Source organism: Alligator sinensis, unplaced genomic scaffold (assembly GCF_000455745.1).
Source record: "Alligator sinensis unplaced genomic scaffold, ASM45574v1 scaffold5_1, whole genome shotgun sequence".
Taxonomy (NCBI): domain Eukaryota; kingdom Metazoa; phylum Chordata; order Crocodylia; family Alligatoridae; genus Alligator; species Alligator sinensis.
The window spans coordinates 1,295,255-1,321,254 of NW_005842213.1; the positions used below are offsets into that span (position 1 = coordinate 1,295,255).

General features: G+C 47.2%; 1 protein-coding gene across 1 annotated transcript in view; it reads left to right on the forward strand.

Annotated features, from left to right (window-relative positions):
• The window catches only part of BRSK2 (BR serine/threonine kinase 2), a 488,049-nt gene that overhangs the window by 375,387 nt on the left and 86,662 nt on the right, over positions 1-26,000 (forward strand). The window contains exons 6-8 of the mRNA XM_025207893.1: positions 3,333-3,449; positions 21,867-21,900; positions 24,035-24,103. Coding sequence (XP_025063678.1) covers positions 3,333-3,449; positions 21,867-21,900; positions 24,035-24,103 — 220 coding nt within the window. The remainder of the gene's footprint in view (positions 1-3,332; positions 3,450-21,866; positions 21,901-24,034; positions 24,104-26,000) is intronic.

The following is a 26,000-nucleotide window of genomic DNA, read 5'->3' on the forward strand; positions in this document are numbered from 1 at the left end:
CCAGGATAGTGACTGTCTTTTGGCTCATGTGTGCACTGACCAGTACAGTGGAACCAAGGCCACAGAGGGAGCCTCTAAGTGTTATGTCAATACATCAAAAATAGCTATAACAATGACTGGAAGACCGGGGGGCAGGGAGGGCAGGTCCCTGCTCGTTATAGGGGGCATATTTAAAAAGGAATGGGGAATGGACAGAGGAAGATGGCTCCTCCATGGCGATGCTCAGGCTTATGGCAGGGCCCAGACCAGGACATCAGTCAATGTGTGGCCCTCCTTCCCTCTTGTGATGAGTGCATCTTGGTGTGGGCCATAATCAGGACTGATCATTTCCCTTTATGTTCTTTTGCCTAGGAGCAAAGTGAGACCATTTTATTATCAGTCAGGATTCCCTTTCATAGGGGTTCCAACCTCTGGTTTCCAAAATGGTGATAGCTATGTTGCTCAAAACAGATGTTTTGGGAAGGCAGATACAACAGAGGAGACTGGGTTCATCACCGTACATTGCAAGAGCAAACCTGGGCTAGTGGGAAGAGCATAGTGGTCTTCCTCCTTCCCATTCCCCTACCCCCTACTCACTTAGGAAGATGTCACTGCCTATTCTCCAGTGCTATTAATGTTACTGGTAGAAGGCTGTCATCCTCAGGGTCTTAGGGGTGAGACAGGCTTCAGAGTTGACACTGTATGCTGGTCCTGTTGTAAAATGTAATAGGACCAGAAAGACTGGTGGTAACACACAAGTAATACTCATAGTGTGGGCCACTTGATCAATGCTTTCCCCACTGACCCCAAATTCCCAGTGGAGGTAGATCACAGAGTAATTCTCCTAGTATATGTCTGTTAGAAGTGCCTTGCACAATGATGGTGCTTACAAATAATTAATTTATTGGTAAGAATTAATAATAATGAGAAGCTTCATTTTTTATTTACATGATCTCAAAATCCCTTTCATCTCATTTTCCATAGTTTCTAGAAATTTGATAATGGCTCAATGGTTACTGTGTAAAGGTGTAACAATGTGGCTGGGTGCCAGGGGCAGCTGCCACATGTGGGGGCAGTAACAAGTTCTGGTTGCCATCTCACTGATGCAGCTGTGACAATAGCCATTTTATTCTGTTCCTTCAAAGTTGGCACTCAGGGTGGCTGCCATGGTCACCCTACCCTAGTTACACTTTTGAGGCATTGAGAGACAATACATTTTGATGTTTTCTACTACATTCATTGTCTTGAAATTCAGAACGCCTCATCATTTATCACAGGAGCTTTCCTTAATAGGGATAAGCCTAGATTTAGGAAACACCCCTGAGATTTCTATTTTTTGGTCACTAACTCATATCAAATCCAGATCAGTGGGATCCACAGCTGTGACCCTATTCAGGCTCTTCAGTGGTTCATGTGAAGTGAGTTGGTGATGTTAGTACAGTTCCTAGAGAAGCCACCTTCCCATTTGGTGTTAATTGGCACCCTTGCTGACCACCTCAGCTCTAAGGCCCATAGCTGAATGAACCTGGAGAAGGGACTAACCTTGCACGTTAAAGGGTATGTCTACACGAGACACTTTACTGCACAGCAGACTAATTTGCTGTACAGTCCCCACATAGGTAGGAGAGGCTTCCCCTCTCAGCAGGTACACTTGGTGAGGATGCTGCCTGGTAGCCACATGGGGATCAGAAGGGTTGGGAAAGGTGCGTAAATACAGGTAGTAAATTTACTGCACATTGGCCTATTTTACTGCATAGTAGCTCAGCGCACGGTTCTATAGTGATGCTTTATTGGGCGGTAGAACAGTCTACTGCACAGTAAAGCATCTCATGTAGACACGCCATATGACATACAGATATATGCAACAACCACATCCTTTTTTGTGGGGGCTGCTTCAAAGGGATGTTAAGACTCAAACTTTTCTGTAGATCAAAAATTGAATCTATTGCCAAAGCTATGAAGGAACCAAAGCTATGAAGCTATGGTTTGTGGTAGGGAGGTTCTAGGGAGTGGAGTTTAGTATGGATCACCAGATTGTGGGGAATGGCTCTAATCTGACTCTAATCAGCAGCATTAGTGTTCCAGGCAGTAACCAGTGCCTTAAATTAATCACTTTCCTGGGCAACCTAACACACAGATTATCACAAAGTAATGCCTCCAACCTCAGTAGTATATCATTAGCGCTGAAAAACAATCCACTGAGATAAATCTCTGGGGAAGATGACCCCAGAGTGACTTCACTTTCATTTCTAGGTTGACTGTGTGCAAGCAGGAGCAAGTGAATGGAGCATATGCGGGAGCATCCCTGCTGGGGGCATGCCGAGGGTGCGGTGTAGACCCATACATAGATTGCCTGGACATTTAAGAGCTTTTTAGTTACATTGCATCAAGGCATCAGCACTTAGTTTGCAAAACATTCTCTTATCACCATACCCTAGTGCTAAAACAGGAGACTTGTAACCCAGGGCTGTTCAACTTCTAAGCAGCTAGGGACTGCAGACTCTCCAGCCACTTGTGGTGTAGGTGCGTGCCACACCTCACTGAGCTGCATAGGCACCAAGGGATGCAAGAGAAGTTCCATTTAAAACTTGTCTTGGTTTTTATGAGACATCTGCCCTCTTAGTGACTCGAGAATAATTTTAAAAAATGACAAAACTGGAAAAACTCCACAAATTTTGACCCATATTTTATGGATTCTCTCTCTTGGTGGTTTGTTTCTTAATGAAGCTTGTTGTTTAAGAACGGTTTAATGGCACTTGTGCTAACACGAAGGGAAGGCATTAGGTCCATGATGGCCTTGGCATAGGAAAGTAAAGGATGATTAATCAGGAATTGTTATTTAGACCCTTGATCAAAGATATTGATATCCTTCGTAATATCCAAGATATGGCTCTGTGGCACATGTCTATATACATCACTCCTTGGATGAAGCTTATTTGGCAGGGATGAAGCTTATTTGGCAGGGAGGTAATGCATACAGCATTTTTTGTCTTCTGGAATGTCATTCACTGTGTTTTCTGCCATTAATAAAATATATTGTAGCTTCTCTCCTGCTTCATCGAGCTAGTACATGACATCCCAAACATAAAAGCCAGATGAAACCCCATTCCCAGTGAGAACCCTCAGTTTCTGTTGATGTCAGGGCATTAAAGGTTTAAGCCATATAAGAGTCAAGAACGGCAATGGGAAATGCTCTGAACATCCCAAAGACATCCCCTGTTGTGCATTCTCTGTCCCAGGAGGGAGAAAAGTGAAGTCAACTGAAATAAACTGCAGTAGAGGACATGGGTTATAGGACAAATTGTAGAGGAGATCTGGATGTTTTAAACCTTGTTCCAATTCTTTTTCCACAGCCACAGGGACTTAAAACCAGAAAACTTACTGTTGGATGAAAAGAACAATATCCGGATAGCAGACTTCGGAATGGCATCACTGCAGGTTGGGGACAGCTTATTAGAAACCAGCTGTGGGTGAGTGTTTCCAATTGCATTATACAAGTCAGAGGTGGGAAGAAACCTCTCTGATCATCCAGTGACTCTCCACCCCTAAGCAGAAGCTCTCTTGAACACTTGTTGCTTTGAGTTTTATTATTTTAGGTAAACGCTTGATGATTTTAGCACCTTGCTGTTGTGTGTTTGTAGGATAGAGATGCATGGGCAGGCGACACATATGCTATATGGCCTAGGGATTGCAGTGGACTTATACTTGCCTACATCAAGTGCAGTTTTTTCGCAGTAAGATAGTGAGTCCCTAAGACATACATGGTGTGTATGTGAACTAGACTGAGATGCTGTATTTACTCGAATACAAGACCAGGTTTTCCCCCACAATTGGCAAAGGGGGAAAAAAGCCCCGTCATAAATGTATACACAGAAATCTCATTGTCTATCATTAAACTGCTGCCAAAGGCAGTATGTGGTCAGCAATGAAAACCAACTATGAAATTGATTAAATGCAGCCAACACTAAGCATAACTATAAAACACCTGGCCTACACTAGGCAAGCATGCAAATGCAAACCTACCATAAGGATAGGCTAGTGAAGCCCACCTGTATAAGACATCTGGTAGTACCCATTAAGCTCAGTCCCCTTGACCACTGACTCTTTTTCAAGTCATGTTGAGCCATGACATTGTATACATTTTGACTTCCTCTTCACTGCTACTGCTGAGCTGTGTCTTTCTTTCTCATTAACAATGTTTCTTCATGAGCCTTAAATGCCTGGCAAACATCACAAAATGGGGCCCGGACAATCACCCCAAATCTCTCTGTTGCCCCCTCTCTCAGTCTGCCACATACGATTAGTGTGGTTCTGCCCTCCATGAGGTGAAGCCAGACCAGGTTGCCTTGTGCCTCTTCTGCATATACATTTTTGGAGCATCCTGGCTCTCTTCACAAGAACGCGTGGTTCCCAGCATGAGCAGGGGCGAATTAGCATATGGTTTCTTTGTCAGGGGTATCTGGAGTATACACATACTGAACAGTGCTGAGCTATGGAGTCACCATGGCTTGAAATGCTGTTGACTGCTGGGGCCCAGCACAGTGAACTGTGTGAAAAATCACCAGCTTTTGGCTTTGGACTAATATCATATGCAGTTTGTATTGGATACCAAAGTGCTGCTCAAAATTGTGTTTACGGAGTACCTGTGCTAAAACTTGTAGCAGTTTCATAAAATGGCAATATGTATCAATTCTGGATGAACAAAGTACATGGGTGCTATATGCAAATTGCTACAGCTATGTTTAATTTCAAGGTTACTGTTTTTAAATTTGCTCTTCATTTCTATGTGCTTGGGGGCAGCAGAGTATGACAGTAAAAAGAGGGGGAAGGGGCTAGCAAGGGGAAAAAATTGGAGGGAAGTAGAAAGCAAAAGGGCTACCTAACCCCCAGATTTATTTTCCCTGCTGTAGTAGTGGGAGGGTGAGAAATTCAAGGTAAACCTTCAATAATTAGATACTATACCTAGAAAATTATAACAAGTTTTTAAATTTTCCATATATAGAATCTAATTATTGTGGGGGTTGTCTTATAATCAGGGTCATCTTCTATTTGAGTAAGTACGGTAGTAATTTGAGTAAATATGCCTAGCAATTGTGAGAGCCTCTGTTTTGATAGCCCAAAGTGGAATACCACTTTGGCAGGGCCAGATTTGGCCTTTGAGGCCATCTGAACCTTGCTTACAGACATAGGGCTTCAATGGCATTTGGTGGCAGGGGGCTTGGGCAGCAGTTACCTTCCTATGCTGCCATGGGGAAAAGCATGAGTTGCAGGTGCTTTCCTTGTGCTGCCATGAGAAAAGTGACTTATGCGGTAGGGTCCCAGCACCCACTCACCTGCCCATCACCTCTGACCTTAATCCAGTCTATCCAGCCTGCATCCTTAAAAGACTGCTGACTACCACCATAAAGGACAGGGTGTGCAACGCTTTCTGAAAACCAGGCCCCTTTCAGATATCTCAACTGGCTACAGAAATCAAGGTATTCCAATTACTTCATTCCTGAAAGCCTTGCCTGGGCGGATCTAGGATTTTGAAAAGGGGCTTGCAGATAGTATGGTGCATCAGTATTATTCAGCTTGAGACTGAAGCAAAAACAAATATAATTTTACTGAATTATGCAGGATTTTGTTATATTATATATTAAGTAAAAACTATGCAACTATACAGCTGGTCCAGTAAACGTATCACAAAAAATCCTTGCCTCAAGAGCAGTAAGTAGCAACACAAGTGAGGAAGATCTGTAAGGTGTGGGACTGCAACAAGCACAGCTAGACTGTTAAACTGTTCTTATTGGTGGCAGATGACAGAACAAGGAGCAACAGTCCCAAGTTGCAGCAAGGGTAGTTTGGGTTGGATATTAGGAAAAACTTTCTCACTAGGAGGGTGGTGAAGCACTGGAACAGATTATCCTGAGAGGTTGTGGACTCTCCATCCTTGGAGGTTTTCAAGACCCGACTAGACAGAGCTTTGGCTGGGATGATCTATTTGGGGGTGGTCCTGCTTTGAGCAAGGGGTTGGACTAGATGACCTCCAGAGGTCCCTTCCCACCCTAATTTTCTATCATCTTTTTGGCAGGAGCATAGTGAAGAAGCTGCAGACACATATGGCTCTGGGAAGCCTTAAAGTGAGCCTTTAAGGACAACCCAGGTCTTTCACTGTTGCTGTTCTTTGTGCTGCTGCAGGGAGGTTGGGGGTGGAGCCCAGGCGGCCATGCACATGAAAAAGCCAAATTCTGAAGAGCATGGCTCAGGACAAGGTGCTGCTTAATCATTCCCTGCTAGGCAGTTTTCTCCCTCATTGCAGCAGCCTTGTTAGCCAAGGGGAGGGGAAGGGATAGAGATGAATGGGCAGGCACCTAAGCCCACACCAGTTAACCCATTCCCTTCTGGCTCTGGTACCAGCAAGTTGCTCCTTCACTGAAGTAGCTGTGCTGACCAGGTTAAGGGAAGAGGCCCGCAGCGGTTCCCAAACTCGGACAGATTGCACACCACCAATTTAAAACAATACAACCTTAAGTACCGCCCACAATTTTTTTGTCGTATAAAGTAATTATAATAAATCTCTTAACATGTACCACAGACAGGTTGTCTGCATACCACAGGTGGTACCCGTACCACAGATTGGGAACCACTGGAAGAGGGGATAGGACTTTCCCCCAAAGCAGTATGTGCCCTGGACTCTGGGAGCCCTGGCTTTGGTGTAGTTTTCTGCCTACATGGTAGCAGCTGTTCAAGCTGGCCAAGTGGAGGGGAGAGGGGAAGAGAGAATGGGACTTTCCCCAGTGCAGTGCAGTGCCCTGGTTCCCAGGATCCTGTCCTAGGCACATGGAGGGGATGGGAAAGAGAAGATGGGACTTTCCTTACCTGCCCTAGCTGCCAGGGCTGCACACCACTTACCCATTCCCTGCTGACTCCAATGCCAGAAATGTGTTCCTTCATCACAACAGTTGTGCTGGTCAGGTGGAGGAGGATAGGGCTTTCCCTGGAGCAACATGTGCCCAAAAGCCCAGCTACCACCCATTCCCTGCTGGCTTTCATGCAGGCAGTTTGCAAGAAATGACACCAGCACTGTCTGGGCCATTGGTGGGGAAAGGAAGGGCAGGAGGGTATAGGACTTCGCCTAGAGCAGCAAGCAGCAGGGGGATCCGGCTCATGGCTTTGCAGTGCTTACCCTTACCCCACCCCCTTTTAATCTCCCTACCAGCACTTTTCCTTAGGTTTCCTCTTTCCTGTTTTGTTCATCCAACCTCCTTTTGCAAAGGGATCTCCAAGCCCAGCCTGACTGAGCACAGGCAGGTCAGGGTCCCTCAGCATAGTTGCTGAGTGAGTAAAACAGGCATCAAAGGTTCTTAGTTCTTACAGAATGTCTTATCTAAACCTACTCTCCAACAACTTGTGGCCGTTATTCCTTGTTATCCCGGGGGGTGCTAGGGGAAACGGTCTCCCCCAAACCCTTCTGGTCCCCCCTAGTGAGTTTATAGACAGTCACCAGGTCCCCCCTTAGCCTTCTCTTGTGAAGGCTGAACAGGTTCAGGTCCCGTAGCCTCTCAGTGTAGGACCTACCCTGCTGCCCCAGATCATGCGGGTGGCCCTCCTCTGGACCCTCTCAATGTTGTCCACATCCCTCTTGAAGCGGGGTGCCCAGAACTGGACAGAGTACTCCAGCTGTGGCCTGACCAGTGTCACATAGAGGGGGAGGATCACCTCCTTGGCCCTACTTGAGATGCACCTGTGGATGCACGATAGGGTCTAGTTAGCCCTGCCGACCGTGACCTCGCACTGTCGGCCCATGTTCATCTTGGAGTCAATGATGACTCCAAGATCCCTTTCTGCCTCCGTGCTCTCAAGAAGGAAGTTTCCCATCCTATAAGTGTGCTGCTGGTTAGTACTGCCCAAGTGCAGCACCCTGCACTTGTCCGTATTGAAACGCATCCTGTTTTTGTTAGCCCACCCCTGCAACCTATCCAGGTCTTTCTGCAGTCTTTCCCTCCCTGCTAACGTGCCCACCTCACCCCAGATTTTGGTATCATCAGCAAATTTGAACAGGTTGCTTTTCACCCCGTTGTCCAAATCGCTGATAAAGAAATTGAACAGTGCGGGCCCAAGGACCGAGCCCTGGGGGACTCCGCTGCCCACTTCCCCCCAGGTCGAATATGACCCGTCCACCACCACCCTCCGAGTATGACCCTTCAGCCAATTTGCAATCATCTGACTGTGTAGGCATCGATGCCACAGTCGCCTAGTTTTTTGATGAGGATGAGGAGCCAATCAATGATCGGATTTAATGATGGAGCCGATCAAATTTATGCCATTGCCATTCATGTGAGCCTCTTTGGGGAGTGGAGGGAAAAACAAGGCCTTTCTAGGAAGTTCAAAGACTCTAAAACAGCGAAAAATAAACACTAGAAATGACTAAAAATAGAAGCCACATGCCAGGTTCCCTAAATCTTCTTCCTAATGAAATGGAGCATGCAGGAGTGAGAGCCCCAGTTTCTCAAGCCACTCCAAGCTGTAATGTTTGCAGTGACTCAGCAGCAGGTTACCCCCAAGGGAGTTTGAGTCCTCACTTGTGGGACCTGCTGTATGGTAGCACCACCTACTGGTAACACTTGGGAATTGCTTTCCTGACCGGTTGCTGCCCAGTGGAAGGTCATCTCTGAATCCCACTTGCAACAGAAGAAAATTCTCACGAAATAGTAGGTTGAATACAGTTTGGAGCAGTTATTCTTACCTTGTCCATGTGAGAGAGAGAACTCAAACCTAATCCTTTTAAATCTGGTGTGAATGTGTTTCTCCTAACCATAAGTAGTCCGAGTTACACATAAGAACCTAAGAACTGCCATTTACTGCATCACACAGTAGGTCCATCTTGCCCAGTATCCTGGACGCATCTACATGAGATGCTTAATGTGCAGAAGACTAATTCTACCTTGCGTTACTATGGCAGGAAAAGACTGCTAATGTGCGGTAGATGCACAGTAGCATCACAACAAAAAAAAATAGTCCATCTGCACTAATGCTCAGTAGCACTGATTATGGTGCATTAAGTTAGTACCTGTCATTACAAGTACTAAACTTAATGCACTGTAATTACAGCGCATTAATGAATGTGTAGACATGCCCCCTGTGTCACATACTGGCAAAGAGTGGATGCTGGAAGGGAGAGTGAACAGTGTATGACTGGGGGATTTTCTACTGTTCCTTTCCCACTTGCAGCCTCCAGCATTTTGGATCTAGGAAGTTCGATTCAGAGGCTGTGCCCCTCAACTCCTATGGTCTACACACAGTGCAGTCAGGTTCACAAGCGTCTTCACACACAACCCTTCAGCATCTTCTGGAGTTGCAGTCTTGAGCATCCCACACAGCTTGGTGAGCACAACACAATCCTCAACCTCATGCAGCCCTATTGCTCTAGCCTACAGCCCCTTCACAGCTCTGCCACTACATTTCACTGTGAACATGCAGCAGGCCCTGGGTACCTACCTAAGATGGCCAGTTCCTCTCAATCCTCCATATTACCCTTGTTTTCATGCTTCTTGACCTTTAATGGGCAAAGCTGCCAGGAGAGCAAAATTATGTAATGTGGGCAAATATCCAGCGATGAATGGATTGAGACTCATTAATTCCTTTCCAGTGATACCCTGTGGCAGGATTTGAACTCTTACCTGTATGCCAAGAAAGAGCTCTGAACCTCCATTTTATTGCTTGCAGCTGCTCTGAAATCTTTACTCTCAGCTGAGAATTGAAATTCTCACCTCAGTTACCACAAAGCCTGTATATTGTTCTCAGGAAAACTCTTTCCTGCTTCCGCTCACCCCCTAACTCCCCCCACCTTGAAAAACCCAATTTCATATAGCCCTGCAGGGTCCTTCAAACTCCTAGGGAACCACTCAGCAGGGATCCAATTCTTGTTAGCAGATGGCAGTGTCATCCCTGCGTACAGTCTCAAAGGGAGACCTCCCTTCCATCAGCAGTGCTGGAATTCAAACCTCAGTGCCTCAAGCAGAGGCAGCCCCCATGTTGCTGCCTTAAAACACACTAATAAAGAAATCAATGGCATGGAAGAGACGTGACTGTAATAAACAGAACACAGCAACACTGTGATCTCCTGCCTTGCAGATGCATTTTAAGCATGGTGCCAATCACCGGGCTTCCATGTGAGCTATTACACCACTTCATTAATTCTCCTGGCATGGGGCCCACCATGGCTCATACTGGTGCCTTGTGATGTATCTGGTTTGGGGGTGAAAGGAGGGAGGGAGGGAGGAAGGAATAAGTAATGTTGTGCTGCACATTGACAAAGGAAGGCAGTAGAATCCTGGCTACCCTTCCCGTGAAACATTCAGGAACCAATATCAGAGCTTTTCAAAGCAACAGCATTACCTGCGCTTGACATAGCAAAAAAAAAAAATGCAATGCAGAGTGAATCATGGCTGTTATTGAGCTTTAATGAGCAGCTCCTCCAATGCACCTAGAAGTTAATTTCCAGAACGTTTTTATCCATGCTGTGAGCGTCAATAACGAAATAAAACTGTAACATTTCCATCAATAGCCACACAAGGCGCCGCCAGGTCAGTGGCAATGAGTGGATCCGGTGGGATTCAGCAGCGTAGTAGAACTAACTTTCTGTTGGTGCAATGCCAGGGCTAGAGCGTGCAGTCAAAAGCCCTCCTCAATGTGGATGGAACTGCTTAGCATCTCGTAGAGTTTGGATGGGTTTGAGATCTCCCAATGTCAACTGACATCCGTAGCAATGTCACATGGCCGGGAGTATTACTTTCCTGTAGCTTCTCATATTTAATATTCCATGCCTCAGTTTCAGTGTTTGATAGGAAATACTCATTGGATCAGCGCAAATTGTTTTCTGTAACATTGATGGCTACCGATAAAAACATCCCTGGAGGAAATTATAAAAGTGCAGTCTGATTGTGTTTGTGTGTGTTGGAAAACATGAAAGAGGAGGGGGAAGGTGGACTTGCTGTTTCATTGACATAATTTGTCACTGACTGACTTCATGTCAGGCCTTGGCTGTAATAAATCCCCATTACAGGAAACCTGTATCACTCAAATCCTCATTATCCACAGGGTAGAGACATAACCGACAGTTTTAAACACATGTCCCTGGACCCTCAAGGGGAGGAGAAATGGCGCTTAGGGTCTGAGGGGAAAACTGTGACTCTGGCAGCACAACTCATTGCAGAAACTGTACCACAAGGCAATCTTCTGGAGAAGCTGTCCCTGAAGTGTGGAAGTAATACAGCAGGTTTTTTGCATTCCTCCCAGAGCCCAGGAGGCCCAGGAGCAAACAACAGGCTGCAAATGGAGCTGGGGACTTGGCAGCAGGCAGCTTTTATTAGTTCAGATTTCTTCATTTCTTCCTCAGCTTTACCCTTCCAGGCAAAGAAAAGTCCAGACAACTAAATGCTGAGAAATTCCCAAATCACTTCCTTCCAAATCCCAACTGCTTCTTTGCTGTGCGCTGAATAGTGACATTTTAGAGTGGTAGATATTTGCCAGGTGTATTTCACTGTCACTAGATGACAAGAATGGTAAAGCCACTGGACTGGGATTCAGGAAACCTGGGACTGACTTCTGTGTCCGTTACAGACATCCTGTGTGACCTTGGACAAGTCACTTGAGATCTCTGTGCCTCAATTCTCCGTCTGTAAAGTGGGATTTGTGATACAGTATTACCATATTTTCTTGCATGTAACACACACCATTTTCCCAAAATTTAGCTTCTTGAAATTGGGCTGTGCATTATAAGTGAGGAAATAGCGTAATATCAATTTCTGCCTCTGATGGAGGAGAGTAAAAGTAACGCTGGCTGTAGACACTTCACCCCCTACTCTGCATCTCAGAGGCTCCTTCTGCTACTTCTCAGTAGTTTCAAGGAAAGACCTTTTTTTCTTCATTCTGCCTTTTAAAAATAAGGTTTTTGTTGTATTTGGTGGGGGGAGGGGGTGTTGTATGAGAGGAAATACAGTGCAACAGGAAAACAAGACCACAGAGGAATACAGAGGCATCACCAAGGAACAATATTTGAGAGTTTGCAGTGATTTTTGTCACTCTTAGAAACCTGGAAATCTCTTTTCACCCTCTTCCCACTTTTTCTTCCTTTCACTTTATCACCATGTAGGAGAGTCCTAGAGGGAACAGGATGGCGGTAGGCAGGTGGGTGATTGAGAACCTAGTGGCAGTGTTGGTCTCTGTGCTCGCTGGCTCTAAATCTCTGTGCCCAAAATGAATAGTAAGGAAGGCAAAGCTGACATGCAAATGCAGCTCGCCCCCGTTCCAAGCCCAGCCCCCAAAGAGGCAGTCAGTACAGAGACTGACACTGCTCCTGACAGGTCCTCAATTAACTAGCTGTATGCAGCAATCCCCTTACATCAGCGCCTCCATGGGGAATCCCTGCCCTGATCCAAAAAGCTGCATGCGTGTGGGAAGAATGATGATGATTATGGTTTCTGATTTGATTTAGAAAGGAGAAAAAGTCTTGCACCTGTCAGTTCCACAATAGAAGAAGAGAACCCCAACACAGTCAGTTCCTCTGCCCACCGCTCTCCCACTAGATATTTCCCAGTAACCCTTTGCAGGCCCACAGACTCCCTGCATCTGTAAAATAAGTATGTGTGCCCAGGAGGGATGATTATCAGTTAAGTGTGGGCACAGGATGTGTTCTCTATCTATAGCAACCAGCACAGGATGGAGGAGGCCCTGACAGACATCCCATAGCCCCAAATCCATGCTACCGGTGTTTTGTACGTGACCATGCCTCTGGTTAAAGGTAGGGGCCTAGCAGTGCCAGTTATGGATTTTCAGGAGCTGGTCCTGATTTTAAGGAACCTGTCATGTGCCTTGCACTCATTTCTCTCTCTCTGTATGTATATGAAAATACCTTGAAAGAAAATTATTCTGGTAGCAAAATCAAGCTTTCAAAATGTAGGAGCCACCAGAATTAATGTTTCCTTTTCCCGTGCATGAGTGGTTTCAATTCCCCACATCCATTTTCCTCCTTAGCTCCCAGTCCTGCTCCCCTCTGGCTCCCTATCCAACTCCAAGTTCCAGTTCCTTTTGCCTCCCATACTCGCCTCCCTCACTGCAAGTTCCTTGTGTTAATTTAACTGTGAATTAACTAAGTCTGTATTACTAGTGTTTAGCTTTTTGTATGGGGATATGCTAGATTTTTTGAAATTACTAAACATCTATTTTAAGGGCCAGATCACAGGTATACCAGAAAAGCAACAAGCAGCTAAATCCTAATCTCCAGTTAAATTTGTTTTCCAGTTGCTTTGGCATTGCAGGAGGAACAAAAACCATCTAAAGGATGCACTGGTGAATATGACTTGATATTGAAAATGGGTTTGTCTCCAGTAAATTCACTGGAGGGTCCAACTCGTGTGCTGCTGTAAATTGGCTACCATGTGTGCACACAGCCCTCTAGCTTGCGTGAGATGCTGTTTGGGATACCTAGCCTGCCCTGATATGTAAGCTAAAGCCTGTTGTGCAGTCTAAACCCATCCACTTTACAGGGAGGAAGCAGACCAAGCCACTCGATTGCTGGTAGTTCTTCAGTGGCTTCCCACTGTGCGGGCCGCCTCCCGATCCCGTCCATGTCACCATGTGCGAGCCGGGAGCGATATGCGGACCCGTCTTTGCGCACGCGGGCTGTGGCCAGCAGCCCAGGCACGCGGGGTCAGAAGGGACCGCGGGGCGGTAAGGAACACACGAGCTAGAATTAGTCACAGAGGCGTAGTGGTTGATTCAAAGATTATTTACTTACACCCAAGATGGTCGCGGTGTAGGCTGGACAGTTTCCAGGTTCAGCTCCGCTTAAATCCTCGTTGGAGGACTATGACAAATTCGGTTCTTGGGCCCCGGAGTTGTTAAGGCTCCGCGGGTTCGGTAATTTCTTTCCCACGGAGTTGTCGAAGCTCCGTGGGTTTGGTTCGGCTCTCTGGCCCCGGAGTTGTTAAGGCTCCGTGGGTTCGGATCTTGAGTATATAGGATAGGGATATGTCTAGGATTGCGCTCGGCGACGGGGAGAGGCCAGAGGCTGTTTAGACCTCTGTTGCCTTCTTAAGAAATGCATTGGGTTTGTAAGGATCCGCAGTGCTTAGAGATCTTCACACAACATGAAGTCTCCTCCTCCTAGTGTTCGTGGAGTCCTCCAACTTGGGCGGAAACCACTCAAGCTTTTTATACGGCTAGCAAGCCAATCGCTAGCCGCCACGTGTGCATAATCTAACACAAGCCAATAATGGGGCTCGAATTAAAATACAAATGGCAGGAACTCCTTTGCACCGTGCATTTCTGAGATGCAAAAGAAATGCACCATGCAAAGAAAGCTTCAAATTGGCGGGAAGACTCTCCGTTGCACCGGAGTTCTTCTCTGTAGCAGAGAACTCCACCGTGCAAAGAAGCTGCAATTTAGTGGGAACATAATTTAGCAGTACCGAAGCACACACAAACAAAAACTCACAACTTTGGGTTGTGACACCCACAATTCCTCCCATTGTGAAAACAAGACAGATGAGTCCTCCCATAATTCATGGGGAAAGAATCATAGAACAGCCTAATTTACTGCAGTGCTAAAATCTGTGGGGAATGCCCCGAAATCATAGGGATACACACCACAGACAGCTGGATCCAGGTGCCTGTCACTTGGGTTAACAATGAAATAGAGGCATAGCTATTGTCTTGTTGGTTTAATAAGTTTGATGCTACATAAAAGGAGGGTTAGGAGAACCAAACCACAGTCCTGGCTTCTCCGCAACTTCCTTTATGATCTTGCCTTTGTTGTCCCAAAAGAGCTGGCTTAGTTGGCACTGGAGTCAGGACAGCAACGTCATGGTGAACCACTAATGCTCTGAGTGAACATGAAGCTATGGAACTTATAAAGAGCAGTAAATTTTGATCCACATAATCCACCAGTGAGAAAACATGGCTTGGCACACGGGTACAGTCGTCTTTTAACTACTGACTCATTACGGCTAATAGAATTGTTGCATGCAAATTAGGTATACAGGATGATGACTAACTGAATTATCTTTGATGTCAGTAGCTCCACGTAAGAGTTACTCGAGCCTGTCTATCTATATCGTGTATATAATTAGATACAACAATTGTTAATAACCTTGCTAAATTGTAACTTAATTTCTTTGAGTGTACATTATGCACAAGATTTCAGTTACTTTTAACTCACTAAAACTTGAAAGCATCTGTATTCAGTTGCCCGGATCATTTGGGACAAAGGAAAGACCGACACAGATGCTAGCTTTCTTAAAGGACCCAGTTTGTTAATTCAGTTGAATTCCAAAGCTAATTAATGGGTTTGCTTTGCAATTCTCAAAAAAAAGCAGGTTGGTCTGTATTTAAAAGAAGTAAGTGCTTGAAGTTTTTTGTGGATATGTAGAGCCAAAGGCTTGCATCCCTGCTTTAATTGAGCTGAATGATAAGGCTGTTACCAGAACCCATGAACGGTACCCCTCTCCTCAGCTTAAAGCTTTCTAGGCCTTCCCCACATCGCTGTCTTCTCCAGTCTGCTTTGCCATCTTACCACTCAAGTCTTCCTCCAAAGCATTCCTGTCATCTACTTCTTCCTCCTGTCCAAATCCATTTTCCTCTTGCCTTACCCCACTGACATTCCCCTTCACCTCAGCCATTTGAGAGAATGGGAGGGCTTTAGTGCTGGTGGTTAACTTGCTGCCTTTGAAAGCCAACTGGAAGACAGTGAAGACCAGCAGAAGAAGAAGAGGTGCAGCTGCTGACAGCCCCAGCAGCAGAAACAAGAGCTAGTGGCAGGAACAGAGAAATGTATGTGCCTTCTTTTAACAATAGAATTAGGACATAAGGACAACAGGGAGAAAGAGAGAGAGAGAAAGCAAGTGAGCAAGTACAATCTCAGAAACCATACTGCCTCCAGCGGTTGGGGCTTCATATATCACTGCTTCTCCCGGGAGTCAAAGCTGCAGAATGACCATTCAGAGCATCCCTGGCCCCCTGGGCAGACTGTGGCCCAGGGAAGTCAACACCACTCCTGAAATAAGCACTGCTGGTTTTGGTGCCTCGGCACAGTAGAGTCTGCAGGCAAAACTTGCTTCTTGATCTTGCTCACTGATATTATTATTTGTTATCAGGGACAGATTGTGGCGTTGCAGCATGGAGATGCAGCTGAAGGGATGAGGAGATGACCTGGGGGGAAGAGGCAGAGAAAGTTGCTTAGGCACACACATATATTGAATAATTAGTGATAAGAGCCAAAGAAATATTCATGACTGCGTGGAAAGATAAATAGATTTCTGATTAAATTTGAGTTTTCTCTTTAAAGTGGTTGAAGCTGCTTCATGATTGGCAGTGTGGAAATGAGTTTTCTATGGATTCTGGCTGGCCCGGGGATCCCGTTCAGAGCTGTTAGCCAAGATAACGCTGCAAATATACAGCTGCCCTGCACTGGCGAGAATTCAGAGTGGCTTTGCCAGAAGCCTGCACTCTTGACAGTTGCAGTGCAGCTATTTGAATGGTCAGGTTGACCCACGTTCTGATCCCCCTACTTTCTCCTTGGATCCTACCCAAATATATATATATATATCTCAAGCTCAGCAGCAGCATTGACTTAGTTGGCCCAACTTTCCACATTAGATGCTATTGCCATTTTTTTTCATGACTGTTTGGTCTTTCATCTTGCATAAGGTTGAGTGCGTCTTCCACCAAGAGTTCTATATTCTTCTTTCCTCTCTTTCCAATTCATAGTAAAATTTTTATGGCATCCAGAGGGGGAATCCTCTAAGAATCTTATAAGACTCCATTCTTATTCAGATCAGAAGATGGGGTTTCATTGGGTATGCTTGCTAGCATTACACAGAAAAAGTAAGTGGGTATGTGGGTTACCTGGAGCTTGTGCGACACTGGAGCCCCTCTCTTTTGGAAGGATGTTACCATGAAAAGCAATCAGGGTGAATGTATTCTGGTCTTACCTACCTCTGTATCCAAAGCTAAATCTATCAGCCCTTGTCACTGATAAAATCAGCATGGAGAGATGATCCATATTACTGAGGTGGAAACTTGTTCATCAACTCAGTGCTCCTCAGTATGCTGTGTCCACTCAAGGAGCGTTCTGATCCTCCAGGTAGCAAGGGTGACTGATGAATCACACAGGATACTAGGCTGAGACTAAGTGATCTGGGCTCAGTTTTGAGATGAATGTCCAATGTCCTCTGTAATGCTGGGCAGGTCTTTTCATTTATCAGGTACCTGAATTCCCCATCTTAAAAATAGGATAGCCCTTTTCTACCTCAGAGAGGCGTTGTGTGGTTAAAATTCTTTCAGCACTGTAAGACATTCCAATACTATGGTCCTAGGGGGCCGTATAAAAACTAGACTGCAGCCTACCTCCTGATACACCTTTTCCAGAATGCTGCTCTGGCTCAGCAGTAGAAAATGTGTTAAAATTGAGGACCCTGGTATACATTTAGTTAAAGGTGCCATGGGATCTGATCCATGATCCCAACAATCTCACTTCCTGCTGTGCTGTTGATTGAGGATCAGATCCCCTACGTGCCATTGTCCCTGCAATGGGTAAGTAGGAAGCCAGTCAGCTGATCTCCGCTCCCACCCTCAGAACATATTGGAGTTAAGGGCTCCAGTGATCCCCCAAGGCTGGGAACACTGATCGGCTGACTGTGACTCCCAGCCTCGACACACCAGAGCCCTCGACTCTGATACATCCCTGATGCTGAGACCCCCAATCAGCTGTTGCTCCCCGCCTCTGGACCACAACAGACTCAATGTCTCTGATGTGTCCCCAGGGCTGAGAATAGCAGCTGATTGCAGCTCCGAGCCTTGTGGGCACACTGGAGCCCTTGACTCTGAGGCATCCCCACATCTGGGAGTGGCAGTCAACTAATTGGGGCCCCTAGTCTTAAAAGCACATGAGAACTCTTGACTCTTATGTGCTCCCCAGGATGGAAGCCCCGATCAGCTGATGCCTAGCCACGTGTGCAATTTAAGGCACAATGAGAACTGGCCACAAAGTTATTACACTTATTTTGTGTAATAACTTTGTGGCTTATTCCATGTTTTATTGTGCCATTCATTTCATGAATGTGTGACTTGGTTACTACTTAAGCCGTGTGTGACTGGTTGATCACACCTTAAGCATAACGTTTGCCAGGGGCCTAATATTGCCAGTCTCAGGTGACTAAACTGAGCAGCTTGGTAGACACAGATGTCCAAGGTGTAAGTTGTTTTTGCTTTGTCTCTGCCGGTATTTGTTGTTTTCTGCATCTCCTAGCCCATGTTCTCACACTGCTCTGACTGAACAGCTTGGCTTCAGTTTGCAATTTGCTCCATTAGTCCAGTCTTGGGCTCCAGCCCAAACTCTGTTATGGCTCCTCATTCCTGACCTGGGTCTCTCTTAAGCGGTGACTGCCACCTGTGCAGCGGTTTCATGGTGCATGTAAATATCTGCCAGGGACGTTGTTACTCACCAGAATAATTTAATTTGTGATCCATGATGCATTTGAGCCCAAGTCTGAAAACCTGTGCATTAACCCATTGCACCCAGTGCCTTGTAACAAACCAGTGTTTAAAGCAATCACTACTCAGGGGGAAACAATATTATTACGTATTACTATTTGTCATTGTACTTTCCACTTTATAGCAATTTCAGTTCAAGCATCTCAAAGCCTTATGCAGACTCCAGTGAATTAAACCTTGCCACAGCTTTGTGAAGTAAGGATTAATATTATGGCCACTGCTACTTTGCAAGCAGTGAAACTCAGAAACACAGAAAAATTAAGGTCACATTTTTCAGAAATGGTCACTGATTTTAAATATCCCAACTAGCAGTCATATTGGAAAATGCTGGTCTATGTAGCTTGCCAGAGATCATCTAGGACATCAGTGGCAGGGCTGGCAGGAGAGCCCAGAGAATCTAATACCTTGTCCTAGGCACTAGCCACATAACCATCCTGCCCCGCAATGCGCTAGTATACACCCATACCAGTTCTACCCACTGTATGAAGACAGAGATCATTTTTTTCTAAACTGGCATTGAACCTTAGTCTACTTTGACTCGATAAGCTAGATTTACTGATTTCCTTAAGACCGCTTAAGCTAATAGACCTGGTTAAAATATCCACTGTAACTTCCAGAAGGGAGAAGTAATTAGCCATGTTAGTCTGAAGTGAGGCAGAAGGTAGGGTAGAGATGCATCTTAACTGAATCAGAGATGCATGTGTTTGTGAGCAGGAGCTCACTTCATCAGATATAATCAAATGCTGTCATAACATCTGATAAAGTCAGCTCCTGCTCATGAAAGTTTATGCATCTCTGATTCTGTTAATCTATAATGTGCATCTCTACACTGCCTTCTGCTCAAGAAAGCAAAGCTTTTTAAATTCGCTGCCTTCCATGGAAAATGGGCACATCTACATGTGCAAATGCTGCAAAGTGGGTTTACTCTAGAGAAAGTAACCCAGAGCGAGTTTATGTGTGGATGCTTGCCTGACCACCCCAGGCAAGCATCTACATATGCGGGGATGAAGGAGCAGATTTGCTGCTCCTGCCCCCGCTGGCCCTGCACTGGCCCCCTGCAGCAACCAAGGGGAGTTGTACCCTCCCCCTGGGTGCTAGCCCAGGGGCTGTCAGGGAGCATGGGGCCAGGAGACAGCTGGGAGGTTGCTCCCTGCCCCTGGGAGCTTTGCTGCTTGGGTAGGCTCCATAGTGAAGCCCATGAAGGGGCAGTGTCCCCCTGCCTCAGCAGCAGGGAGCTCCTAGCCCCAGCTCCCCAGTTGGGAGCAGGGGGCTTGGAAAGAGCTGCAGGAGATGGTCTGGGACTTGAACCTCTCCTGCAGCTCTTTCCAAGTCCCATGCTTCAATCACCTGATCGGGGCACAGGGCTGGGACCTGCCCCTGACCAGGACAGTTCCCAGCCAGCCCCAGGCTGCAAGGGGAAGTCTGCACATGCAACCCGGAGCTGGCTGGGGACTGCCTGAAATGAAATAGTCTCCAGCCACCTCCAGGCCACATGCAGACTTCCCCAGGCAACCCAGGGCTGGCTGGGAACTGTCCCAGTCAGGCAGGTCCCAGCCAGCTCCAGGTTAGGTGGGAAAATCTCATGCAGGGAGCTCCCAGCCCCAGTTCCACGATCATGGATTGGGGGCTGGGAGCTTTTTCCCAGCCCCTCTACGCTTGCCGAATGGGGGCTGGGAACTTGTTTTAATTACTTGCAAGTAAATTTGCTACTTGTATTACAGGTAACAAATTTACTCACACCTAGAGTAAATTGCTGTGCAATAAATGTCTGCAGATGTACACAGTAATGCTTACTGCGCAGTAATTTGGTCTAATCTCATGTAAAGCATCTTGTGTAGATGCGCCCAGTTTCTACCTTTCCCCAACTTGATGTGTTTGGCCTTACAAGTATATATCACATTGCTTGAGCTTAACTTGTAGGGCAGTTGGAGTCCCAAACTTATCATGAGTTTGTGGTGACAGTCTTCCTAGAAACACAGTATTGAATCCTCACATCAGGGCATTCCATCTACACATAATGACATTTTATCATGATGCAAGTACTGTACACATAGAGATATCATTGTACATTAATGCAGCATCCTGAAACAATGATACAAATATTATGACACAAAACAGGCACACCAAGCACATAGGACAAATATATGAAGGAGACAGCTTACTACCTACAGGGAAGCATCAGTAGATGCTTTGTACAGGTTTGCATATGTGCTTATTATAGTTTTGTCCCTTCTCTTTTGTCAGGCTGCTTTTAATGAAGCCTATAAAACAAATAACCATTGCTGTACTGTTTAGTAAGTAAAATTATTGCCTGGCATACTCGAGTAACTGACCCTTCTGGGGAACAGTTTCTCAGTCAGGAATCAAACCAGTGGTATAGGGTGCAAGTTGCTATGAGCACAGGTCACCTCATTAGGTAAAGCTGACGCTGCCCATCCTTTCCTCTTTTAAACAAGATGTTGCATTTTAATCTTATGGGTTAGTGACTTTTCTGCCCACTTGAGATGCCAGGAGCAAGTATGAGATTACATTATCTTTAATGATGGTTGCAGGAAAGCAGGGTGATGTGTTAGATGTCTGGGTTTGATTGGTCTGGGGGGACATTTTTAAAAAGCTGAGCCACTTGTGTGTCTGGATTGCCTTTAATTTCGCACACAAGGTGAAGTAAAAATATCTGAGTGAAGGCAATTGAGCTGGAGTTGTGCAGCAGTGGTTTATCATTCTTCACCCCTTTATTCTAGCCCAAAGCCTTTTCTCCTAATCTGGTATGGAGTAGGGACAGATGTTATCTCTGGTGGTGGCAGGAAAAGAATCCTGGTCTGACTTATAAATTACCATGTTTGGGGGCAGGGGGAAGTGGAGAGGGTAATTTTTTTGTATACCAAGTGAGAGAGAGGAGAGCTTCCCAATAAGTATATACAGCTACAGGTCCACCAAAATGGATCTGTTAACTCCAAACAAGGTCCCAGGAACATGATGATCCTCAGAACAAGACCTTGGTCACTTTGAAACTCTTCCAAAGCCTGCAGAAGTCAGTGTCTTTCCACTGATTTTGGTAGGATTTGCTTAATTGGGACAATAATTGTATTCTGAAAGAGATGGATCAGAGACTAAATTGATGTTGCATCTGTCTCTGAAGGTTTTGTCTAAAATATGCTTTAGGATTATTCCACATCCTGAATATAAATCCATCTCAGAAAGAGACTGTGGCAGAAAGAAGGAAGGGGGGTGTTGTTCTGTTCCTTCCAACTCAATTTATGTAAACAGTACCCAGATACCACTATGGTAGACAAAGAAGACATGCACATACTAAATAGTGTTGTATACTTATCTAATTGTTTTTTGCTTTACAGATCACCACATTATGCCTGTCCCGAAGTAATCCGGGTAAGTTACTTTGAAAAATTAATACCTGTGTAAAAATGTGTCACTCATTAAACGTGCAGAAAGTCAGTCTCCACAGCAAAGGACTCTTAAGCCAGTCAACATTGAAGAGGAAATACTTAATATGGCAAACATTTTCTCTCATGTAGTGAGGCCTAGAAGTATGTCGTGCCAGTAGTGGAAAGAGGTGACAATATGTCTGTGTCAGAGGGCACAGTTCACTGAGGAATCCATCCATCACAATCAGATGAACAGCTGGATCTGCGGTGAGCAGTTATTTGGGCCTGAGGTCCACATAGGCAATTTTGATGAGCTGTCACAAGCTGGGTCAGCACCCCCCTCCCCACCATCCCCCCTGTGCAACAGCTCACCAAAACTCCCTATGTGGGATGGGGCCCTAGGCAGTGGTGTTCAGGAGCAGGATGGGCATGTGAGGCCAGGGTCACAGGATGGAGTCACGGGATGGTGACAGTGCAGGGCTGGGGCTGGGTCAGAGCCATGATCTGCTGCCAGCATGCCCCTATGATGGGCTCTGGTTCTTCAGGCAGGAGCATGCAAGGAGCAGATAGCAGCTCTGCTCCGCCCCAGCCCACTGTCACCGGTCCATAATCTAGCCCTGTGATCCTGCCCTCGCCTGTCCATGGAGAGCGACCCTGGATGCAGCGCGCAGCCAGGTGGGGAGCTGCTTCTGGGGCCGTGGCCAGGATCTTGGGGCGGTGACAGCATAGCACTGGGGCAGAGCTGGAAGGTGCCGCCGAGCCTTGCTGAGGGGCCACAACACCCACAAGGGGGAGAGAAGGGCTGCGAGCCCCATGGAGGGGGCTCGAGAGGCCAAGGAGGGGTGGCAGGGGCAGGAAATAGCCATGGGGCAATGCCAGCCCCACCAAGTGGGGGGAACTTAGCCTCCCTTCCCTCACCTGTGCCCTCCCCTGGCCCGAGGTGCATGGCCCGCAAGTTGGGGAAGGAGCGGGGTGGACCCAGTGTCAACTCCACATCACTTGGGGTGGTGACGGTGCTTGCCCCACCACACACTTGTAAGCAGCACCCAGGACTGGGCTGGGGCCAGGTGAGGCAGGGAGCACTGGCCCCCCCCCATCCCGTTCCAGCCTGCCAGCTCGGCTTGGACATAGTGGCATGGAGCGAAGCGGTGCAGGGGCAGTGGAAATGGTGGGAGCCCCAGTGAAGATGCTGCAGCCAGGGCCAGGGGCCAGTCTCTGTGGATACTGGCCAGGAGCCTTGTGGCCAGGCATGCGGCCAGGCAGGGAGCTGCATCCAGGGCTGGGGGCCAGTCTCCATGGAAGTCAGCTGGGAGCACACAGGCAGGGTAGGACCAGCCACATGCACCATGGCCCAGGCTGCCCCCATGCCTGGGTCAGCGGGGCAAAGGGACCCACCACAGGCTGGGCAAAATCACACCATGGGCTGGATCCAGCCCACGGGCCATATTTTGCCCACCCCTGAGCTAGATACACATAATCTTGGTTTGCTTGATTGTTTCCATCCAGTGGGGCCAGCTATGAAATCCCTAAAGACATCACCCTGCCATTACAATCCTTAGCTTCCAGCTGAGGAAAGTGGAACTGGACAGTTGGCACTTCCTTGGCTCACTGTTGAGCAATAGGAAATTCCCATTTTCCCTGTATCCCTTCCTCCCCGAAGGCTGAGCACATGCAGCCTGTAGGCATCTAGAAAAGACCCAATTCCCTTTCCCCTCCAACCCCTACTGATGAGTACCATAACGGTGAAGTTAAAAAAATAAATGAGAAAGGCCAGAAAACATTACAAGTTAGCAAATAATATGACTAATTTCAAGCCCCATTAAGAACCAACCAGGAGAGAAAAAAACTCTTGATATCGTTAAGGGATCTTTGATGAAGAGCTGAATCCAGTTATTTTAGTGGTGTAAGGCCATTCCCAGCCTTCCCATATTGTAGGCCCCATTTTCTCACATTCCCCAAGTCACAGACAAGGGCATATCCTGACTTTCATGAGAAGCCAATGTATGAACCCCCTTGCCTGCTAGTTAGGAACATTTCCTTGGAAGGCAGCTGCTTTGGTCACCACTTCCAGTCCTTCAGTCTTCCTGCCCTGTTCTTCAGGGACATCTAATTTAAGCTCCTATCTTCGTGTTGCACAGGGAGAAAAATACGATGGAAGAAAAGCAGATGTCTGGAGCTGTGGAGTCATTTTGTTCGCATTGTTAGTGGTGAGTCATCATCTTTGCTACAGCCTTTAAAAGAAAAACACAATAAAAATCAACAAGGCTGTTGTATTTAATGTTAAATGTATTGACATGGTGTACATTTCTCCTGAGTTCTCTATATTTCTATAACTCTCTGCTGCGTGTACTATCTTTCTCTCTGCGTGAGTCCCATAGGAAGCACATGAAAAATGTTTCACTGCTTCTTTGAAGTGCTGCTGCCCCTGTACAGCAGAGCAGAGAGGATTGTGGGAGAACTTGCTTCCTCTAAATGCTCTTTGCTCTGTTATGATAGTGCAGCACGTTAGCTTGATTCAAAACTCATTGAAGTCAATTGGCCTCAAAGGGGCAAGATGGTCAAGGTTGTAACTGCTGGGGCACTAGGAAAGCTGATCTTCACCAGATCACAAACCATCTTGGGTTTTTGCTTTTGTTTCTGTTTTCTCTTTATTTAACTGTGTGAGGAGGTTCCAGTTTTTTGCAGTTTTCTTGCTGTGGTTTGATTTGATTTGGTGTTTGTTACTGCGTATGCATGTCAGGTGAAATAGTCATTTTGAAACATGGGATGCTTAATATACGTGAAAACAGGCATTTTAATTAGAGTGGCTCCCCGGAACCTGCTCTGTTTAAAATGCCTCACCCCCAAGCACATTTATAGGCACCCTAGGCCATAGTTTCTCAACCCATGGTACGTGTACCCCAGGGGGTACGCGAGACACAAGCAGGGGATATGCGGGCGTGGAAAACCCCCACAGCGAGGGGGCACCGCCACTCCCCCTGCCGCTGCCAGGTTCACGTCCCGCCACTCGCCCCTACCCCCAAGCCAGCTAAAGGCTGCTGCAGGAGGTGGAGGGCGGGCACACAGATACCCGTGCACTCCCCACCGACAGGCAGGTAAGTTTTCTTTCTTTTTTATCCTGCCTGGGCTTTGAGGGGGAGGGGGGCAGACTGAGACCCCCAGAGTGTGGGAAGGGAGGGGCAGGGCGCTGCACACTCCCTCCTGCACTGTGGGGATTGGCCCAGCCCACCTGTGGCCCAGTTCACTGTGGGCGAGAGGGCTGGCAGTGGCACCGGGTTCTTCCCAGCACTTGGGGCAGGCTGCATTGATGGGAGAGGGGCTGCTGCCTGCCCACCCCAGCACCGCTGCTGCTGAACACGGGGAAACACCCTGTGCCGCTGTCAGCCCCCACCTGTAGCCAGCCTGGGCTCTGGGGCAGCTGCAGCAGGCAGCAGTCAGGCTGCAAACAGCTGCACCAGGCTCCACAGCCCCAGCATCAGCTCCATGCTGGCGGCAACTGCACGTGCGCCCCAAAGCAGAGAGTGGGTTTATCCCCGCTCTCTGCTCTGAGGCACCCATGCAGTCGCCACCAGCATGGAGCTGATGCTGGGGCTGTGGAGCCTGGTGCAGCTGTTTGCAGCCTCCCTGCTGCAGCTGCCCAGAGCCCAGGCTGGATACAGGCAGTGCTGGCAGTGGCACAGTGCTTTTCTGGGCTGTGGTGCCTCAGGGCCCACTCCCCTACTGTCTGCTCAGAGCTGCAGGATGCTGGAGCCTGGAGCAGCTCCTTTGCAGTCTCCTGGTTGTAGCCAGCCCAGGCTCTGGGTAGCTGCTGCCAGCCACAGAGCCCGGGCTGCTTGCAACAGGGCTTGCAGCCTCCCCAGCTGCCTTCTGGGAACAGCCTGGGCTCCATGACTGGCAGCACCTGCCTAGAGCCCGGGCTGGCAGTGGAGTGCCAAGCAAAATGGCCTCGCATGCCATGCTCGGAACATGTGCCCTGGGGGTTGCCAACCCCTGCCCTACAGACTTACCTCGCTGTGCCGCAGGCCTCTGCTTCTCCCCATCACCCCAACCCTTGCTGCAGCGGCTCCAGAAGCAGCCGACACCACCCGCCCGCACCCCCATTGC